The sequence below is a fragment of the Larimichthys crocea genome, chromosome XXIII, assembly GCF_000972845.2.
Source record: "Larimichthys crocea isolate SSNF chromosome XXIII, L_crocea_2.0, whole genome shotgun sequence".
NCBI lineage: Eukaryota > Metazoa > Chordata > Actinopteri > Sciaenidae > Larimichthys > Larimichthys crocea.
In genome coordinates this window covers 16,531,760-16,554,696 of record NC_040033.1, presented here as the reverse complement: position 1 = coordinate 16,554,696, position 22,937 = coordinate 16,531,760, and the positions used below count along the sequence as shown (strand labels likewise).

The 22,937-nt window shown below is 39.4% G+C and overlaps 1 protein-coding gene across 2 annotated transcripts in view; it reads right to left on the bottom strand.

The window, feature by feature from the left end:
- Positions 1-7,748: 7,748 nt before the first annotated feature.
- Positions 7,749-22,937, bottom strand: part of ahrra (aryl-hydrocarbon receptor repressor a) — a 66,690-nt gene continuing 51,501 nt past the window's right edge. For both annotated transcript variants that reach the window (XM_010743738.3, XM_027274392.1), the window contains 5 exons: positions 18,109-18,198; positions 14,854-14,998; positions 14,432-14,565; positions 13,281-13,489; positions 7,749-11,091 (listed from right to left, as the gene is read on the bottom strand). In XM_010743738.3, the coding sequence (XP_010742040.2) occupies positions 9,951-11,091; positions 13,281-13,489; positions 14,432-14,565; positions 14,854-14,998; positions 18,109-18,198 (1,719 nt within the window). In that variant the 3' untranslated portion in view covers positions 7,749-9,950. The remainder of the gene's footprint in view (positions 11,092-13,280; positions 13,490-14,431; positions 14,566-14,853; positions 14,999-18,108; positions 18,199-22,937) is intronic.

Sequence of the window (22,937 nt, the reverse complement as noted above, 5' to 3'; positions counted from 1 at the left end):
CTGCAGCCTCTGTATTGCTTAATTACATTCTCATGTAGCCTAAATCATTTTTGCACTAAGCAGATTCATACAGATTCATTTCCTGAGTGACAAAGCCACATTTGGATCTTCAGTCACTCCGAGGTAAACCCATTGATTAAATGCTGTCCAGTGCGGTCCAAACCACTTTAATCCCGGATGACTCACACAGGGCAGAAAACTGCTGCTGCACTGAGTCTCTGAGCTGAAACTTTGAAGTCTGTTCCACCTGTGACCACACCACACAGATGTTTTCCATTTATCCATTTACTGTCAAACGCAAAATACCTGCTGTGGATCAGAGATCACACACAATCCACCCAGCTCTGGATCAAAATATTTAGCACACCCTTCAGAACTTTTGGTTGGCATTGTCACATCTTGAGGATGGGAAGTACTTTCTCATTTTCAGAGGGAGAAATGGTCAGATTGTGTACAGGCAGCGCCTCATTTTTTATGTTATGCTCGCGTTCAAAGCTTGAAGCGAGGATTGGGATGTACCATTCAGATTTGAAATGAGAAAGTCCAGGGGAATAATCAAATAAATCATGTTATTTCTGTGACCCGACCCATGTGAATTGAGCCTGGCCCACACATTAGTTAATGAAATGGGGGTATTTTCTTAGTTTGGAGCAGAACACAGTAAAGTAATATGCTCATTGCTCTGCCAAATCAATCACATTATGTTGATGAATCACTGTGAAGAAATGCCAGTTGAATATTTAACACTCACTGATAGAAATAGATGTTCTTTGGTGTGACTCAAGGTTCTGACAGCCATGGCAAAGTGTTGCTGTATTATTATAGGAAAGATAATTAAACATTTTCTCCAAATGCTGAATGGTATTATGATCAAACTATAATCCAATAATGGCAAATGTTTGCGCATAGATAGAAACAGTTGAATAGTTTAAATAGCTTGTGGATTTGACTTTCTGTCATTGCTCACCACAGTTTAAAGTTAATAAACACACACACAAATACTCAAGACACATCACAGATTCTTGAGATGAGTAAGAGGGAGGAAAATGTTGGTAACTGGACAAAGAAATGCTTGTGGGTTAGGCTGAAGTTTGGACTAAAGTGTTTTTCTGTTTTTACAATTGTGTAACTCATCGCTCTGCTTCAGTAATGAACACGATGAAATGGAAACAAAGCATTCCTGAGAATCATTGGCACACAAGTGGAGAAGTACTATAACTACTCTCTAAATGTTTTTTTTAGTTGGTCACCAAAACTTCAATTTTAGCCGTGGCTTCATGCCGTCGCTTGATTTAGAAAGAGTGGACTTAACCTCAGCTGCAGTGTGCAGTTGTGACCAGTAGGTAGAAGCATTCGCCAGCAAAAGACACCCCCTCAGAGTTTGAGCATCTATCCTCCTGTAACCCTCAGATTAATCAGTCAACTGGAGCATGAATGCAACCCAATACAAACAGTTCTGGCAGTGGCTCCCTAATCTCACTCTACTCTCTTTCTAATCTCCCATGGATATTATGAGAGCATTCACTTTAGTCCTTTAGTTTCTGCGCATGTTGGCAGCCCTTCCTCCTGTGATTGATTGTGGGAGTGCATAATAATAATAGTAATAACATGTATGTATGTGTGGATGCAAAAATTGAGATACACGGTAGTTAATCAGCGGGTTTTCAGAGACATTTGTATAAAGCACGTTGTGGATTTGTGGGAGTGAAAGAGTTTACTTGCTTGTGTGTTGTGTATGTGCATGCATGTGTGTATGACTCACGGTCAGCTGCAGCCTGCATATCTACTTTATGAATCATCAGGTTCGCACTCAGTAACCTTTCAACTGGCTAGTTGCTCCTGGGCACATACATAAACCATTTAATCTTAACACTACATCCCACTGAATACCCTCACACACAGCAGTTTGTTTTTAAATCCTAGAGTCTGAAAAATTGCCATGGATGTTGCTTCTTCTTCTGTGCTTTCATTTCATCTTGTTTTTTAGAGCACCCTTTTTCAACCAAGGATATGTGTACCCCAGGAAGTGTCTTAATTTCTTATAATACTTAATATCTATAATTTTAAATCAATAATAAATAAGAATATTTAATATCCACATAAGCCAACTCTAACACCTTAACATGTAGCAACTGAGAGTGTTTGAAAAGTAGTTAGAAAGCTAGCAGTAATCCCAAACTCTTTAATAAAACTATAAATAATGAATAAACAGTTTACAAAATTAAATATAAATTGTTTAAATACTTAAAAACTTTGGATAAATAGTTAATATTATTAATGGTTAAACAGTTTAATAATTAGTGAAAAGTAATATATAAACTGTTAAAATAGGTAGCCAAATGTAGTATAAACAGTAATGAAGTGGTTAGCTAAGAGTATTGGGAAAATGGTGAATACTAAATGTTTTAAATGACTCATAAAGTATTAATTAGCAAAAGGTTATGGGTACATGGTTGAAAAATCCAGCTTTGTGATAGTCTAATAGAAACCAAACTGACCTAAATATTGATAGTTCAGCTGTAGACCTGTGAAAGAACTGTTGTAACACACCACTCTGATATAATAGTGTTCAGTATATCCAAAAATGATTACATTTGGAACAAGGAGAGTGATTTGAAGGGGTACTTTATCTGACAGGGCTTTGGGGATACATAAAAAAAAAAAAAAGCAAAACAAAAAAGCAAAAAGTTTCATAAGAGGCAACGGCACAGCTAAAGACAATGCACAATAAGGCAAGGTGCTGTTTATTGTTCGTTAGCTAATTGTAGTCAAGAAGTGGTAAGGAAGTGGGGGTGATGGGCGGGGGATTGCGTGACTGTCTTCCATATGCTTAGTAGGGTGTGTGTATATGTGCATGATAATGCGCATGCATATGTGTTTGTGCATGCGTGTTTGTGGCACACCCTCAAGGATTCTCCTCATTGTCACTGGGGGATATGGGGAGAGGAAATGCGGACATTGTTGTGTCTGTGTATGCGTTGGTGCATCTGCCTATATGAGTGTGTATTAGTGTGTGTGTGTGTGTGTGTGTGTGAGAAAGACACAGAGTGGGTGTGACCAATTAGGCCAAATGGTGTGCAGAGCAGCAAAGAGTGGGGTATGAACGGTCACGCAACCTTGCATGGTATAGGATTATAGGTCTTGGTTTGCACACACACACACACACACACACACACACACACACACACACACACACTCTGTCTCTCCCCCTCACAGATACAGCTGTCAACAAGCATCAAACACTTTGCTTACAATACAGTTGCCCTGAGCGGTCACTCCTCTCTCTTGTTTGGATGTGCTCTTTTCATTGTTTTCACCCCTTTCCCAAGACAACTTGTCTTTTCTCACCTCTGGGTTTTATCTCTTCACCTCTTCCTCTCTCTGTCTCTTTTCTTTGTCATTCTCACCCTTTCGCCTTCCTGAACAGAACAAGTGTCATACAGATGGTGTGATGGATGGTTTCGTACATGTGGACGAATATTAAACATTTAAAGTCGGCATCTTCCACCCTCCCTCCTTTATTGTCACATAATCAACCATTACACTACAGCAAGACAAAAGCAATGTACTCTTTTGGGGGAAAGTGAGGGAGATACTACACACTGTTTTACATGCGTTAGTTGTTACTCAGTTATCCAGAGAACTGTGTGTGTGTGCCATAATGCTATGTAATTCATCTTATAGATTTTGATCCCTGTACAGCATCAGAAAAGTGCTACACTTCTCTTTTGTTCAGACACTATGTGACAATTCACGGTGGTGTGTATGTTCCATCATACTGTAATTTGTGTCTAGTTATTAAATCAGAAAGAATAATGTACTTATTCATGTAAAAAAAACAACAGTTCCTACAGAGAAAACAAGTGTTTTCAAGGCCAGAGCTATTAAACTCCACAACACCGTGTGTGGATTATTCATGGCATATTACTGTATGAAACAGAATGAGTTATGAATGTCATTTAGCATTTGCTATTCCTCCTGCACTATATTTTTCATTTCCTTGCCAGCTGCCAAGTAATGAATCTCATTTCTCAATTCATTTTGATCTAATCTGCCAAAACTCAATTTCTTCATATAAAGAGAAATCTTTAAAACCTCTCTGAAATATGTATTCAAGGAATAGTTCAGGTATTTAGAAGTGAAGTTGTATGAAGTACATATGCATAAAATAGTGTGTTACTTACAGTACATTAGACAGCGGCACAGCCAGTAAAGCACATGCATGCATCATTTTTCTTTAGAAAAGTGAAGGGTTAGATTTTCATCTGATCTCGCAACTTTCTAACCCAAACAGCTGAACTGTGGTGTAATACAGTGCACGGCATAGTTGAGCTTATTCGCAGAAAAAGGAATTTCTATAATTAGTGCCAAAAACAAAAAAAAAAAGACTGTCTGACGGTAAGGTGAAGGTGACTGTACAGTTAAAGGAAGTGGCCTTGTTTTATCTGCCTGAAATACTTTTTTTTTTTTTTTCTGGTCTTGTCCACAGCAGTGTCTAGCTCTGCGTCCGTCTACTGTAGGTTACACACTGACTATGAATAAGTACCTCATACAACTGCACTTCAAAAACACAACCTAGCCCTTTAACTCTCTGTTCAACCGAAGGCTCAAAAAGCAGAAAGTTGTGGGTCATCTCAGGACTGCACCTGGAGGAGGAAGTGGTTTTGAGTGTTTTAATTCAGGAGGAAGAGAAGTGTTCTTCTGTACAACTGTCTGTACATGGCATACAAAACATCAATGCTGACACGCATGCTGTATGGCTGTTGTATAGCTTGTTGCATAGTGAATCAACAAAATACTGCTGGTCAGAGGAATTAACAAGGTTTATGGGAAGTGTGGTAAAGAAAGTGGAAGCTAGTAATATTATTTTTGAGGATGCCAATTATTTTTGACAACGATATACTGACACACAAACCAACACACTGACACAGATACTACACTTCCATTATAAATAATGTGCAAAAGTGTTTTTTTATGTAGGATCATGTGAGCCTTCAGTTACTGTATTACTTCCCCTGTGGAAATCTAGTATGTAGTATGAAATTACCATTTTCAAGTATCATTTTCTCAAATTTTAGATAGTTACAGAGGATGAAAGGAAACAATTCTGCATAATAAATATAATACCATAAACCTGTAATATGTATTAATCTTGGCCCTGCCACTTCATTAGTCTGTTCCAAACTGATATAAGGTGTGGCTATCTGGTGCTTATTTGATTTACAAGCATGCAAACGCACACACTCGCACATGTGCACGTACACACTCACAATCATCCCAATAAGTAAAATCCCCACACTAACTGATCCTTGTGTATTCTGTAATTCCTTATAAACTATACTCTGACTGTGGTGAAACAAACACAGGCTTCTGGGGAGGATTAGAGAGAGAGAAAGGAAGGAGGAAGGATGGTAGCTGTGGAAGCAGAGGGAGAGGTTTGTTCCTTTCGATCAGAGCAAACCAGTGAAGGACCCACTGCAGGTAACTGTACAATTATACAAAAGAAGTGTTCAAGAGATCCAAGCTCCACTAGCTCTGAGGTCAGAGGTCAGGCTCAACCAAGGGTACATGTATTAAACAGTAGATGAGGGGCCAAACATGGTGGGCAAGTAGCTGAAACACATGTCAGATAACTGCAACATACCTGGTTCCAATTTAGATGGGGACTTTGTTTTATATGTATGTATTTCTGTGTCTCTACATGGCAAGACCTCACACAATAGAATGATGAAAATCATTTCAGTGTCTTTTAATATATACTGGATCTAATGCAATAAATCAAATCATTTATTAAATAGATGTCACCATCAGAGAGTTTGCTTTTAGTTTTACAGTTTCTTTTGTATTAAAGCAAAAACATACTTCACAGTCCCAGGGCGTCACATAACCTGTGGTTTTGAATGTGGCCACTAACAGAACACGATTCCTGCAGCAGTTATTCCTGTGGTGTAAATTGAGTTATTTTTCTTCTTTTAATGCATAGTTTACACGTTCCAGTGTTGTAATTGGGTCTGTGTATGTTTTGGTCACTGGATGTTCTGTTCAGAAAAGGATAATAAAAAACAAAAAATGAGTGGTTATTTGATTTTCATTTTAAAATTCAGAAATTCAAGATATTTTTCTTTTGCAGGGTCAAGAAGGGATAAACAAATGATTTTAATTTCCTGTTTCTAAAAACAAAAGATAAAATCGTTGGAAGACTCAAACAAACAAAACCAAGCCGCATACTTCAGGTAAAAACTAAAAATAACTACATATAATCAGGAAATATGCGGCGAGTTTTTCTGCAGTCATGTCCTCTTCCCTGAGACACACTCTTTTATTGTTTCGAAAAAAACAATGTACTGATCAACTTTCACAGCAGCACCGAAATTCTTTGTCTCATACACAGCACCTTCCTCATGCGCTCTTACTTTGAAAATGGCAACTTCCGGTCGCACAATATGAAAAAACTACCAGAACTATGCAATATGAAAAAAACTGGCGTTTTGTTTGTTTGAATTTTAAAATGAAAATCAAATACCCACTAATTTCTTGTTTTTTTAATATCCTTTTCTGGAACGGAAAATCCAATGACCAAAACATACACAGACCTAATTGTTAGTCGCCCACTGTTTGGCACACTACATTTGCTCTGTTCCTAAACCTATATTTTTGCCCTATTATCTGCGACCACATCACTGTGGAAGTTTCTTTTGATCTAATGTAAATGTAAGCAAACTAGATGGGCAGCTAGATTGGAAATGAACACCAGTTGTACTTCACGCTCAAGCTGCATGAACAGATCTCTTCACAATTAAGGGCTTTATACAACTCATGAGAGACCAAAGGCCATTAGTAAATGACTGATTTTTATTGTTCTATACAAAATGACCTTTATAGACCCTGAGTTTAGCCTCTATGATGCACAGTAAGAGTGGGTGATCATTTACTGATCAAAGACCTGATTCTCTCTGTCACAATTCAACCTTTATATGATTTTTTGGATAAGGGTTAGAAGAATGCTATGTACTGTAATTCAAACTGTATGATTCTGAATTGGCGCCACTGTTCAAAGAAAGGAACACTGGATGAGGAAAAGACAGTGATGTGCCTGATGTGCAAACCAAAAACAATTAACTACCTAGTAGGATGGAGTCCAGCCCTATTGGGAACCCCGAGGACCAGGATGTAACCACATCTTTTACGTTACATCTCTTTCTTTTCTTGTCTCCTGCCTTGTTTCTTTTACCCTTTACCTCTCTGTGGATGCCAACATTCCCCTGGCTCTAGCCCTTGTCCCAGACAGTGGTAAGAGGCTGGCGTTAAGTTTCCCAGATCGTGTGAAGGAGCTGTCATGCCAACTTTACAGCACATTAATCATACAGGCAATGTGGCCAGAGATACTCTGTATCCTGTTCTGCTGAGTATTTATTATTAATAGAGACACAAATCTGAAGGATGAGACCACATTCAGTATATGTGAAAAATTCAAGAGCTACTAAAGAGACATGGTCGTTAACCAAACAAAAGAATTTGGCCACTTTTCATTTTGGAAAACATCTATGAGAGCAAGAAAGTGAGGAGAGTGACCATGTTGTACATTATTTCACTCAATTTGATTTTGTCATTTACAGCTGTTGATATGTTAATGTTAATTTGTTGATGTTGTTTATTATACTTCCTTTCATACCCCTTTACCTGGTCGTAACAGCAGCAAAATAACAACACTTCACGCAGATTTTCCATATAAAGAAAAGTCTTTTAATAGATAAGTCCCATTTGCAAAAACACGTAGAAACATTGGAAGACACTGCATATGTACACTGTGTTCGCTACCTTGCAGCTACTTCCTCCATGAGACAAGTATGACAGCCTTTTTAAGAATTATCAAAAAGATAGCAAGAAAAAAAAAGCCATATTTATTTACTTAGTGAAACAGAAAAGCCTTCAAAACTGTAGTTCTTAAATTATACACTTTTGCCTCTTACAATAAATACAAGTCATCAAACATTTATTGAAATGAACACACACAAAGAGAAAAAGACAAAATTCAACACAGTGACACCATGTACAGTTGTGCATGTCAACTCAAAAACTTGTCTGGCGAGGCTGAACTTCAACTGAACTACTCCCAGTAGTGCAATTTAGAAACTACTACAGTAGCTTCACAGAACTGAGACTCTGACATTGAATCAATTTGGTGCTTTTCATTCATTTGTGCAAAAAAATACTGATTGTGAACACAATGTCTGATGTTTTTGGACTGAAAAGACAACATGGAAAGTGTATAGTCATTTCAAAATAAATGTGTTGTATCTGCAGTGAGATAGTCTGGTTGAAATGCTGATCTTGCCATGAACACTAATCCACACTATACAACATTAGCTTCGACATAAAAAATGACATAAATTAATATTATTTGTACGTTCAACAGGAGTTTCATGACTTAAAACTATGAAACTATTGTGCGCATTAAAGAAGAATCAACATTGAACCTCGGAACAATAGACTTATTTATTTTCCTTCCATCCAACCTAAAACTTCTACCTTGTCAAACAAACCTTCAGCTGATAATTATTTCATCATTTAACTGGTGCAGACCATGTTTCTTAGGTCCAAGTTCATGTCAAGCCTGAATTTAAAGGGCAGTCCTAGTGCGATCTGAATGGAGTTGTTTCAATTTGATGCTGTAAAAGCTAATTGTGACTTACTTAATAATTAATAATTTTGCCATCGATATATTTTTTGTTGCACACCCTGAATTTCACATTTCCTTTTGTTCCATCCACAAGAAGTCAGAGACATGGAACAAGGTGGCACTAACTGAACTAATATTTAGTACTTTGCTCAGGGGCGCTTCAGCAGAACACAGGTTTGTTTCCCTACTAAATGTCCTTGTGTGCAATCGAATGTTTTTAATTGAATAAATGTAGTAAATATATACTTAAAGCTTTGGCCATACAAATAGTTTTACATGTTTTGATTCATTAACCACCGACAGCATACTTTGCATTACTATCAAATGTTCTTAATGGTGTGTTCAAGGATGCTCTGACAAAAGCATTGCCTTTTAAGCTATGCTTTTGGAAAATCGAATCACAAACTATGAGAGAAAGATGGATGTTTTGAAAAACATGTTTGTGAATATGGTTCTGCAGCTGCTCAGTGTTATTTATGAGAGTCCTTGAACACAACTGTTTCTGATGAGTGTTTTTTAATGCAACCCTGGTTGCAAACTTATCTTGCAACAATTATGTAACTTTGACCAAAACATTTTTTTCTTTTTCTTCTAAGTTTCAAGTCTCTGCAAGTTGATTTAATATATTTCTGATAGTTTTACTGGAGGCAGTAATGAAAAATGTAGGCCATTTATAGTCAAAACATTAAAAATGCAAAACCACGATCAAGACAGATTATACTTTAAGTTCTAAGTGTGCTCTCATAATCAGCCATCTCCCTTGATAAGCCCAGCAGTACAGTAGGTTATATGTTAAGTCATCTCCTGTGTTCAAAGTTAAAAGAAAAAAGTGTCTTTTTACAGCTAAATTTTTTTTCTCCCACAAAAGCCAGGTGTACACGACACATAAAACAAAATTAAATGGTGTTTCTAGACATAATTTGTCTCATTGTCACTAAATCCAAAAGTGCTTGGAACCAACTACAAAATGTATTCCATAAAAACTAAATCATCTATCCATAAACTGGATTAAAAGTATTATTTTTGATTGTCACAACACTAACACTAGAACCTGAGCCTTGTTTGTGACCTCTTCATTAAAGAGGAGAAGTAATTTAAATGTTGACATCCTAGGAAATTTGCGTATTTAAAGACTGTCCTTTCGTAATGCTGGTGCATGTGGCGCAAAATACAAAGTACTTGAATGCACACTCATTGTTTGTGTGAAGGGCACGGGGAGGGGTGGGCGGGTTTGGGTTATTATCTGCTCATGTGTTTGCACCAGTCATTTTTACGGCATATAAATGTAGGGACTGGACTTGTGGTGCCCTGTGCTCATCACACATGGCATAACGTTCCTAGGACCAACCATCATAGACTGGCTTATGTCATGAGTACTCTCTGACCATGGTGGGGAGTCCATGGGCTCCCGCTTGATCGAATGGATCAAGCCGTGACCTTTGAACTCATAATGCTTGTTGTAGTCCTGGTGCATGTACGCCTTGTGAGGGTCTTGTGGATAGATGTGTGAGTCCATGAGGTTTATAGACTGGTTGCTGCATAGAGAGTCTGAGTGGGAGAGTCTCTGAGGACTAAACTGGCTGTTGTCATTGTTATTGGCCAAGTCTTTGTCACATTTTAACACACGTCCTGGAGTGTTGCCGCTGTTGTTCACTGCATAGTTCTGGTAGTTACCGTTGTTGTACGGTGGACTGATTCCTGCTTTCCCTCGCTGACAGGGTGAGTACTGTGGATCATAGTAATCTGCCTCTGATTTGAGATGGAGGCCTGAGGTCTGGTCATATACCCCGTTACCATAGCGACGGTTAATGGCCTCTGGGTCGCGGCAAGCCCAGGGTCGCCCGTAGGGGTCGCAGCCGTTCTCAGAGTCCGAGTCGTGCTCTACCTTGATGGGTGGCATCTCAGGCATCAGATGGCCATCGTAGCATTCTCCGTAGCCGTTCTCGTTCTTCACCAGGTCCACACAATAGGCATCTGGATCTGTGGGAATCTGTACATTCCCGTAGAGCTTAGAGACAAACACCTCGCCGCCCCTGCCACTGTTGCAGCTGGGGGAAAGACGGTATGGCTTCCCATACTGACCAGCCTTGTTTAAGCGGTTAGAGGGGATGTAGCCAACACCCTGGCCCGCTCTGAGGGGACCTGAGTTCGGCCGCAGAGGCCAGCCGCCGCCGAGGCCTGGGCTGACACCTTTATGGGAAGCCATGGAGGACTTGCAGTAGTTGAGGGGCTCCTCCTGGTTGTAGTAACCATCAGGGCGGTACTTGAGGTTGTCTTTGGAGAGCGGGGTCCAAGGAGTGTGGTGACCTCGCTGGTTAGCACCAGGAGTGGGACAGGAGAGGAAGAGAGGGTCTGCAATGTCACCCATTCCTCCACTGTAGGAATGCCTCCGGAGGTGTTCCCCTCGTTCACTGTGAGGGAGGGGGATTGCATTGAAAAGTGGGGTGGGGTGGAGACAGGGTTCAGAAAAAGGAGAATGAGATCATTAGTCACAAGAGGTCAGTGAAGTCAGTCAGTGTAGATTACATAAGATTCTGTAATCCTTAAGGACATTCAAAAAGAGGTGGACCCTTAAAATATCTTTGGTTCTCAGATGTCCATATGGGAATGTCCACAAACTAAATGTTTTTTTACTGATTGATGAATGACTCAAAGCACAAATATCTAGGTTTGGTTCACTTAAGTTCATGAGAGAATCGTTCCAAAAGTGATTCATCTTTTCCAGGATTCAACTCATCTGGAAATTGAGAACAGAGTCAACATCTTGGACCCCAAGATCAATGACAACCAACAAGTTTACATCATGATCAATCAATGAATACTGAAGAATACTACATAATACTCAATCATTAATTAATTTAATGAATCGCAATACATTTCTAATCATACAGTGTATGTTTATGATTCATATGCAGGTGGAAGCTTTCAAAATTTCTAACACGAGGAAGGGCTCAACATTATAAAGCATGAAACTAGACTTCACACACTTGGGCATGTAAAATAATAGGAATTAATTTTTTAAATTTTTTCAAAAACTGCAAAATGATATTTTCTGCGACGTGACTCAACCTTAAGCTTTGCATACATTGTTTATTCACAAATGCATTTTTAGGACACATTCATGATAATATATTGTATATACTCTTTATTCCTTATTTTGAATACATTTTATTTCAAACCACCGGTTAAATGTGTCTCATTTTCCTGTTTAACTGGTTCATTAAACACTAGAAGGGTAAGATAAGATAAGAACAGCAGCTCAGGCTCTGGATTAGTATTATTGGATTAGAGTAGTATTAGAGTAGAGACCAACAAGTGAGGTTATATAAAGTACTGTATGTACTATGGTAAATATCTATCCTCAGTTAAAATCACCTTTAAGAAGAACTTTTATGATCGAGTGTTATATGGAGCGCATACAGAGAATTTCTGACTAATAGAGGAGAATCAAATTTCTGTTGGTGGATAAAACTTGTGAAAAAAAGGGAGGTATTTTGTGTCTAATCAACAACATTACATATGCAAATATACACATTTCTTTATATAAAACACTTCATATTAGTTTTCCTTCAAATCAGGTGCCATGTATATGGTACATGGCAGTGTTTTCACACTAAAGACTCAACGTATAAGCTTCGTAGTCTCCTAATCCAAGCCAATGTGCTGTCTACTTATAAGTAATTGGTATTTTTCTAACGCAAACTAACCCTATCCAGGTTGCCCTGGATGATGCAGAGAAGGAATGAACAGCAGAGGGGGTGGTAGGGCTCTGCTCTCTGACTACAGCTCAACTCTTGGCCTCTCAGCCTCCCAACATAGTTAATGATGCATGAAGCACAGAGGGCCTTATCCAAGCTGAGACATGTATTTGCTCCTAATTGGCCACAGGTAAGGCGTCCAGAACTCGTTTGGTTTGTGTCGGAGCCTGCTGGGTGAGGAAAGGGCTTATGTTTGTGTTGCTAATAGGGTCTCGGGATAAATGCTTATGTGTTCATGAGGCTGTTGCTGGGTAATAAGATGCTATCTCTCAAAAATAAACTCAAAAATGTATAAATAACAGAAGAACTGATTCCCATGTAATTTTTCATCAGTCTAACACAATTTTCAATGTGTTTTTTTTGTAGCAGTGCCTCGTGGATCTTAGTCAAGGTGGTCACTGAGTATATTTTAAATATAAACTCTACTAAACCAAAGAAAACATGTCTTCCCTCATGACTTATGAGGACATTTCTAGGCTCACTGCTGACAATATGGATCATAACTCCAAGCCTTAACAAAGTTAACTGACGATGTAGCGACTGTGGCCTTTCAAGGTTCAAAACTTTGACCTTTACTTAGCTCCCCCATCAGGCAAATGAATATAATCTCGAGAGGCCATAACAAGGTGCCAAAATGCATCAAACCTCAGGTTTGGACCAATGGTGTCTGAGACATCAAGTTTGTGTTAAAAAGCTTGACCTTTAATTACAGTATAGCACCCCATTAAAACTATCAGTGGATTTACACTAGGACTCCGTGTGAATACACATCATCACTCCAACTTTAGTTTACTTTAAGTTACAAGGGTTTTGCACATGCATGAATTTTCATTCCCTCTTACCCATGCTCCAGTGCAGAGATAATCCCTCCTCCTCCTCCTTTGTTCTTTCCCCGCATTAACATGTTCTTCATTTTCATCTCTGTGATGGAGGGCAGTAGGAGGGGTACACCTATGCAGAATAGAGCCAGCTGTGGAGGCATAAGAGCCCCGGAGGCTGACTTCTTTTTCTGACCGTGGAGGAACTTCAGTCGGCCCTGGAACTGCATAGTCTGGGAGGGAAGAGAAGAAGAATTTACTGGTTTGAAGATAAAGTTTATATGTATTCATTCTCTTTTTGCATGATTTATCATTTGAACCCAGGAAACATTACAGGTGACTGAATTGCTCAATGTTGCTTTGAGTTAAATTCTACCATCACCATGCAACCTGCTCACAGTTACAATGCTAACATGCTGATGTTTAAGTGCCACTAAAGACAAAAAGTTGTGATTTATGGGAATTTTATTAGTTTTCCAGATGTTTGAGTTGGATTAAAAAGTGGTCGATGGATCAACCGTCTCCATGAAGCCAACCCGTCGTTTTAGCTACCAGGTATGCTTAGTAAAGTTAATTAAATTAACAGAGAACGAAGAAGAAGGCCTTTTTTATTTGCTAGTAGAATGAGTGCATAATATTACATTTCTTGTGTCTTTATCTGTATCCTAGCAATATTTGCTCACTATTTGGCCACAAGTGCTTCCAGTATATGTCAGAAAATTGCCATTTCAAATTTCTGTTGTGCAGCCAATGTCAGTGCAACCAGAGCAGACTTGGTGACAGTGAACTCCATTGACCCTGATGAATTGTCCAAACCCAAATTCTTGTTGCTCTGTCATCAGGGCCTTTTGCTTTTCCACTGCTGTTCTCCAAACCACTTTAGTCACAGCCATGAGGGATGAACCAGGCTCCTATTCTGCTGCTGTGTCCAGGCACTCAATTACCTCATAATGCTTTGCAATGCAGAACTATAAATAACTCTACACATTACAATTAAAGATGAAGTTTTGCTGTACCAAATGGGTCATAATACTTTTTTAATAGGCCTGGGTCTTCTCCCAGAAAGTGGGCAACATTTACAATATTCTGCACTTTTCTGTTTTGCGTAAACTTTAATGCATCGAAAAATAAAGTTACTGTTCAGTTTAGCTGGCAGTTTGGTTCAGACCACTTACCAAGAATCCAGAGGTGCTGTCCAAGAGGCATCGGACTCGAGCAATGAAACATCTGTTGAGAAAGCAGGAGAGCTCAGGAGAAATTCCCCCGGCCTCTGGAGAATGGAACAGGCTGTTCACTACAAAGTCATCACCTGTGATGTAGCAGAGAAAGATGGAGGAGAAGAAAAAGGGTAGATAAACTTATGTTTGGGGAAGTGATCTAACAGAATCAGTTTGTTTCATTTCAATGAGCAGAAATTTAATTTCATGCTTACATTTATCTGAGGATTTATGGCAGTGTGTCAGCCATTATACTGATGACATACTAGAGCTCTGTCTCAAAAGTAATCGGCAGAATTTCAAAATTGGATTGTGATTACAATATTTAATGAAAAAAGTCTGTCAGTTTGAACAAGGGAACTTCCCAGTAAGCTACCCACCAGTGCCTGATGCCAACTGGTTGTCCTGGTGTGCTGATGTCCCCTGGTGCTGCGGAGGACACATAGCCCAGTGGAGCTGGCGTCTGAACTCCTGGCGGTCGTCTATGTGGATGTAGTCAAACACATTCTGATGCATCACGTCAGTCTGTGGGGGAAATTGAATTGGATCGATTAGTTGAGTTTGTTGAGAGAATTCGTTCAATAAAATATTTTATTAAGACATGTATGGTGTGTACTTTGTTCATCATGTCGTCTCCTAAAGCTCTTAAGAAACTTGAGATTGCGTGCACTCAGCGCTGTCCGCAGACTGGCTTTGGACCACTGTGCTTTGCTGCCATCAGCGCAGCTGGTAGCTGCAGTTTGTAGGGGAGATTCCTGTCATTGCTGCTCAGATACACTTGTATAGATACTGTGTATATGTCTGCACATACACACAGGCAGGAACATTTACCAAGTACAGTAACAGTCTACGGGCAGCTGTAGGGCCAGTGAGGGCAGCTGTGTTTGTCAAACATCGCGTGACACCAGCTCCCGAACAGCAGTCCAGCCCAGCTTACCCTCCCCACACACACACACACACACACACACACACACACACACACAGTGAGTGAGTCGGGTTCCAGCCCACTCTCGTCATGCCTCTCTCTCTTTTCCAGCAATAGCTTTGCTTTCTGTCATTCCATGACAGATTCCTCACTGAAATGTTCAACCTTCTCCTCTTCCCTCTCTCCCTCCTCCCTGCACTCTCACCATAATTTCCACACTGGTGGCACGCGAGGGTTTTTGATCGCCTGCCTCTGAAAACACAATCTGTTCCCACCGTCTTCGGCGGGCGCTTCGTCCTGTGGTTTGGTTCCCTACCGGCAGTCAGGCAGACAGACGGATCGAGTGACTATTGTTTATGTTTCTCGTAAAAAACACAGAAAGGAAAAGAAAAGGAAAAAAATGGAGAATAAGTGATATTTTTGCTGACCTTCAAAGGCTAACTGCCCCAGTAACAAATGGGATCAAAGGCCAGTGGAGGTTTTCTGCTCTTCTCCAGGGCTTTCTTGTGGTGCTACTTAGTGAAGCGTTCTCTTTTCTTTTTTTTTCTGTGGTATATTAAGGATAAGTGTCCTTCTGACTACAATTGTGGGCTCAAAATTATGTGACATGTTGTCAAGGCCTTAGGCAAACTATGTGACTGAAAAACAACCAATAACTCCGTTACGAGAATTCAACATGTGGGAAAGGCTAAGAGGATGTTTTGATCACAGTCTCTCAAATATAACATGATGATCTGTGGGTACTTAAAGAAAGATTTTTGTTTTTTTTATGAACTGCAAGGACAGTCTGCCTACTGTCAACAACACATTCATCCTCAGGTTTCTCATATAGAATTGTATGTACAGTATGTAGTCTCCAGTATTAACATCAATGACTAGTGCAGAGAACTAGATGATTTGAATTTGAAGCTGATCATGTGGAGTTACAAAGAAGTGTTTTTATAATTCAAATCATAAATCGCCTTATCGCGCAAAAAGCTTGGGCTGCATTTGCATGCTTAGATGTTATGGCTCCCGAATTTACATTGCCTGTCAATGACTTGTCTGTTTTTCATAGAGTTCAAAGTGTTTATGCATTTGTTGAATTCAAAATATTGATGTGGAGTGATTGGTGTTAGGTCATGTACTGTTCCTGCCATGCTGTGTATACACAAAGGACCTCTTGTGATTATCTCGGCATGAACTGGTGAATATGGATTGCAACTTTTCAGTTGTTCCTCACATTTGAATGCAAACGTGTTGACTAGCTGCATGGCTCTTGCGATGTTTGTGGTTGGTCTGTCACTGTGGTCCAGACTAAAAATATTACAACAATTATTAGATGAATTATTTTGTACAGACATTTAAGGTTCCAGGGGATTAATCTGTGATGGTAATCGGCTATGCCATGCTAAACTAAGGTGATGAAGATGGTAAACATTATACCTGTTTTACATCACCATGTTAGTATTGTCATTGTATGTTAGTTCAAAGCATCTGCCTGTGTACATCCTCACATGCTTAATGCAGTTCACCTGTTCCTTATTTGAATGGGAATATACGACAATATGAGACATCTCACATTAAATATTGACTCACTAGCACACACATTATATGCACCTTACAGTCTTAATTTTCTTTGTCCGTCTCTACTGTCTTCCATGACACAATGCACACACACTGTGACCGCTATGGTTTTCATGTTGATTTCATGGCGCTGGGTTACTGCCCCCGTCTGCTTGTAAGCCAAGTGGGAGCACTGTAGCAGAAGAATTTCTACCGTAAAGTGTGTGTGTGTGTGTGTGTGTGTGTGAGAGAGAGTGTAAGTAGAGGGCAAAGGAGGGATTTTAACAGTGAAAAGCACTTTATTCATGGTTTTGAAGGAGATGGATGATTTCAGCATTGCAGGACAGGCAAGCCTGTGTTGATATCATCCATAATTAATGACTGGCTGGGTATAACCGCTCGAGAGGAAAGAAGCTAAACTGTTGGTGACTTATCAGTGCCCACACACACACAGTCACACACAGGCAGACACCCACAGAGTGTAACTCAGGGTGAAACAGAGGTCTTCACCTTCCTGTGGCCTCTTAGCTGTGACTTGGTGGGTTCACTCTGCCCACTAGATTGAGTTATCAGATAGAGGGGAGGCAGACTGAAAGAGAGACTTTTACTATAGCCGTACGATGAAAAGGAAAGAAAGTACAAGGAGGGAAATGAAGGACAGAAAGGATCACCACCTGACGGTGAAAAGGGGGAAAGATGAACTCACTAAATAATAGCACTGACAGTTTTTGAGTAAAACCCTTGAGTAGGACTATGTGAGAGATTACCAGGGTGGATTTATTAGTTCACCAGTGACATTAATAGGTGCTGCACACCTATGATATTTAAGAACTTTTTCAAATTGGTTGGGTTTGCTGTCAGGTGCCTAAATTCCATACATTTCTGGATTCAGGTTACTGTAGCCTCAGACAGGAGGTCACTGAACAACTGACAATTTGCCAAAAATGTGCAAAGATTGGCTAGAAGGTGAATAAAGAGGGACGGAATAACAACACATCTCCTTTTTCAGAAAGATGATGCACATTGTGGCTTAAAAGATGACACTGCTTACTATTCTGTTGGTTGATATGTTTATCCTGTGTGATGAACATATCACTATCAGTATTATTCCTTCATTATACAGCATGTTACATGCAGCATTGTACATCTGAGGCATCAAACTCACCTGATGAAATCCCAGATAGTCCACAATGGTTGAGGAGGCATAAAAGACCATCCCATCACTGCTCACCACCAAGGCAAAGCCTGTCAGAGACTACGAAAACACAGAGAAATAAGTGGTGAGTCATGGCCGCTCATGCAGCAAATACATAATTGACAAACACAAACAACTGCTTTTTTGTTTAAAGATATATATTTTGGCCTTTTCAAGCTTTATTTTCGAGGTCGGATTCAAACCCTGGGCTGCCACGGCAAGGACTGAGCCTTCGTACATGGGGCGGTTGCTCTACCAACTGAGCTAAACGACACCTCAAATAACTGCTTTTAATCTGTGCCATCTTTGCTAACTTTAGATGTCATGATCGCACCCAGCAGAAACACTGTGCAACAGAGTCAAATTGTTTTATTAGTGGTTGCAGTCATTACTGTACAATTATTCCTTTAAGCTCGAGACAAAACGCAGCCAGAATTTGACTCTAGCCAGAGTTTTACAGCACAATGTTCAATTTATTTGATTCTTTCCATAATTCTCAGAACAGCAAATAACAGTAAAAATGGAACAAAAGATAGAATAATACAACAGTGGGGAAGGAATAGAAGACAGATGGTTAAGGAAGTGACTGAGCCAAATAAAACTTACTGATTTGTAATATAAAATATTGCTTTTGAAAGACTTTTGAAAGAATATTTTCTGCTGGAATTTAGACTTTTTAAAGCCGTTAACTTGAGGAGGACACGCACGCCAATTTACTCCTCGTTAAATGTATGTACAGTATTTTATAAGTTACTAACTTTGATAATGAAGTCTGTTTGACTGGTATCACGCTTTGATTTGTGATATCAAACACAGATTAAAAGCAGAGAAACTCCAGACACAAACAACAGTCTCACTCCCACTCCCTTCATACACAGATTCCATGCACACAAGGGGGAATGATGTGTTTGGCCTGCACAGCTTACAGAGACAAGTGTTGATTAAAAAGAAAATTTAAATAAATACATAACTGGCTTCAGTCAAATGAGGAGGCATGGACAGATGGAGATGGAAGCAAGAGTGTGAGAGAAAAAAGAAAACACAGGAAGGAGATGTGGGAGAGAGAGAGATGTTTCCAGTGTGTGTGCACATGTGTGTGTGTGTGTGTGTGTGCGCGCGCATGCACAGCTGTGATAGCGTGACAACTGCAAGGCTACTTGACTTGCGTGACTGCTGCTGCCAAAGTCTGTCACCTCTATTTTACTGCGAGACTATGCAGGTCTTCCCTGGTGCGTGTGTGTCTCTGTGTGTATTTGTGTGGTATATATCCCTGTGGCCTCTCAATCCACTCTCTTTCTCTTTCGAACAGTGATCTGATTGCCTTAGCGAGCAGTGCTGTAATGCTTTGCTTACTGCACATGATCCATCTCAACCATATAATGCAGCCTGATAGCTGTTTATAGATAAAGCAATTTGTCCCAAAACCCAGAGGTATTTGAGTCATGCTCTGACATACCTTGCCTTTATGGCATGACAATATGTGAAAAACATATATGATGGGGATGGAAGATGACTCAGGTTCTAGGCGCTGTAGATGTAGATGTTGTTTGACAAGGTCAATTGGCACGTGGCTCGTGACATCCAGAGGCAGGGTGACCCCCCCACCCCTCATAGACTCAATCACACAAACACAGACACACAGCTTCCTCCAGCAAGCGCTCAGAAATAAATGATGCTACCACTTTAATAAGAAATCCAACATGCACGCACACACACACACACACACACACGTATAGATGTGCTTTGCAATGGATCACTTTCCTGATTTTGAACCTGACTCAGCATTTACTGAGCAAGGTTTGGACAAAAAGATCTGTGTGTGCCTGTCACTACAAAACAGTCTCTGAAGCTTTTGAAATGAAGATAGGGTAATGTGGGATCAGCATAGCTTAGTATAGTTTCCAATATACTTAATATATTGGTCACATGGGGCTGTACAAACATCTGGTAACATCATGTAGAGGCCAAATCTAATATATTTATGAAAACACTGCATTTTGTCCAAATTCAACACGCCAAAAAATGAAAATGTCTGGTTTTCAGACCAAGAATTTGACTATCTGGGATCTTTACTGTATTGAAAACATGTGTCTAAGGAGAGATAAGGTGTTCAGACACTGTAGCTTTTAGGTGTGTAATGAAGTCAAAGCTGTGATGTTACTTCTTTTATAGTGTACTAAAATGTATGTCCAGTTACAGAGCTCCTCTTCAACAATAATTTGAAATATAGTGCTGCTTGCATATAAAACTCTTTTCCTGTAAATGACTCAGTGATCTGGAGAACCTGTCCAAACAATGGACACAAACAGCTTGAACATACTTGAATGTTATGTTGCCTTTAGGAGGTCCTATGTGGTCATAAAAAGGCCAACATTTACATGTTGGGCTCATTTTGGTTTATTTAGCCAGTTCACCTTTCTACGTTGCTCTTCCAAGTCATTGAAATGCCACATAAAATTTCTGCAACACATTTTCTTTTTAAAGGACTTTGACATTTTTATTCTTCTGGAACAAACAGGCCTCGGACTTGTGACCTAAAAGAGTGTATGTGTACAGGCAACAACAGTTTATTTTGTAGGTTGATTGCTGTAATTGGCTTTCCAAAATGGAGTGCTTGGCAAATATACGGTAGATGAATACAGTGCATTTATTTTTCACATGTCCAAAACTATCATGGAAACAGCCATCATTTATGTTGGAATAGGACAGGCCATTTATAGTTTATTTCACAGATACAGAGTTGGAAAGAAAAACTGCCTAAATAACTAAAATAATAATGATTTTATTATTTTCTTTTAATAAAAAAACGACTAAAACTAAACTAAAAACCAAGCAAGAGACTTTTATATCTAGTTAAAGAAAGAAAGAAAAAAATACTCCATGATATTGGCTGCACTGTGCGCATGCTGTTTTTCTATGTTTTCTCCATTCACATTTCCCTCAGTAACTTGCATACTAAAGCCTTTAGGTAATGGAAACAGGCACCTGCTGCTGGCCCGCTCCACTACATATCTGCAACTACAACGCCCCTAGCTCCCATAACCGCCCCTGGGAGACTAAAAGCTTTGACTTACAAATCTTAAGAGGCGCTTTGCACGCAGAGCCCAAAAATAAAATATTGGTTCACTGGAATTGGAAGCAAAGGAGGGGAGGAGAGGTGGGAGGTAGTGGTGGTGGTGGTGCAGGCTTGTCTCATTGTTTCAGTAGAGTTTCTTTGGTTTTGCCTCTGTCTAGCTGTCAGAGTGAGATGAAAGCAGTGATGATGAGGTCATGACAAACATGGAGACCTTCTGCCACTGGGAACACACCCTACACACACACATACTGAGGTTTGAGTAATATGTCATTCTGATATATTGAATTATATTGAAAAATGTTGGATATCAGCCAAGGAGTGAAACCACAGTCATAAGAAACATATTAAAGTAGTCATGCTTAACATCATCATGTTATCGTTACTCAGTTTCCATCCAAATGTATCCAACTTGCATCTAATTTTCCAGAAAAATTGGCTAAATTAAATGTGAATGTATGTTTTTAATCCACTATTATTATTCATATATTAGGGGTTGATTCATTGAGATAAACAGTTAGTAAAAAAGTTAGTGGCAAAAAAAGACGCCACAACAAACTGGTGTTAAAAGCACCACTCAAACTTCAGATGAATGAAAACATAGTGAAACTTAAATAATATATGCCATCTGTTTCATGCATTAATTTGTGCCCTCTCATCTGTCCTAATCCATAATTTGTGTAATTTGCTTTTATCAATGCAAAAACTTTTCAACCTCCACCAATTGTAAAAAACATTTTTTTCAAATTGCTGGCATTTCAACCCGTTTATTTATGCAGTTAATGATAATGGATGTAGAAACACACACATTCACACCTGCACACAAAATGCGTAGACAAGTAGACAATGCATTTGTACCAAATGTGGGGACACACACACATATGGACTGTCACACTGCACAAGCCAAGTGTGGACTTTTTCTGGTCAATATGAAAAAACAAAAATAGAATAGAAAATTTTCTTTTAAGGCCTTCTGCAATAATATTACTCTAAATGTGCTTTTAATTAATGAATTAGAATGAATAAATTTGCATTTTTAATTGCCATGTGGGGACTATTTAAAGATATGAACCCATTAGAGATGGGACCTCCATATACTCCAGTAGAACTGTATATACCAGTTTGTTTACTTATTGAGTTTTTGTTTAGCACAGATACTGACTTGAATAAATGTTATCAATATTACATAATATAACATTTTGTTTGTGCCCAAATATATATATATATAAAAAATGGGCACTTTTAATTTAGAATTACATTCACACACAAAACTGTTTGCACAATTGAAGGCTGTGAAAAAAAAGACTGTGTGATCCAGTCCCTTTTTACTCTGTGTCATCCCTCTCTTGGGATCCCATCACCATAACAACTAATGCACAGTTTACTATGAGGCCCCGGTGGCGGTTGAGTCACGCAACGGGAGGCAGCACATCACTACGGTCAATCTATCCTTTTGTTTACCGCCCCATTGAAACAACCTAACACGTTAACAGGAGCATCAGTGGATGACCTCAGCTTTGTGCGTGTGTGAAAGGGGGGTGTGAGCATGCAGTTGTTGGACGATGATCAGTGTCATAATTTGTTGTTTGACAGATAGCTATTAGGATATTGAGTGTGCAGCAATGATCTGATGCTCATGCAACTCCCATGTAGTCCCACTGTCATGTATGTGTCTGATTATGAAACTCTGTCTGTTCTGATCCCTTCAACCTGCCTTTAATTTGCT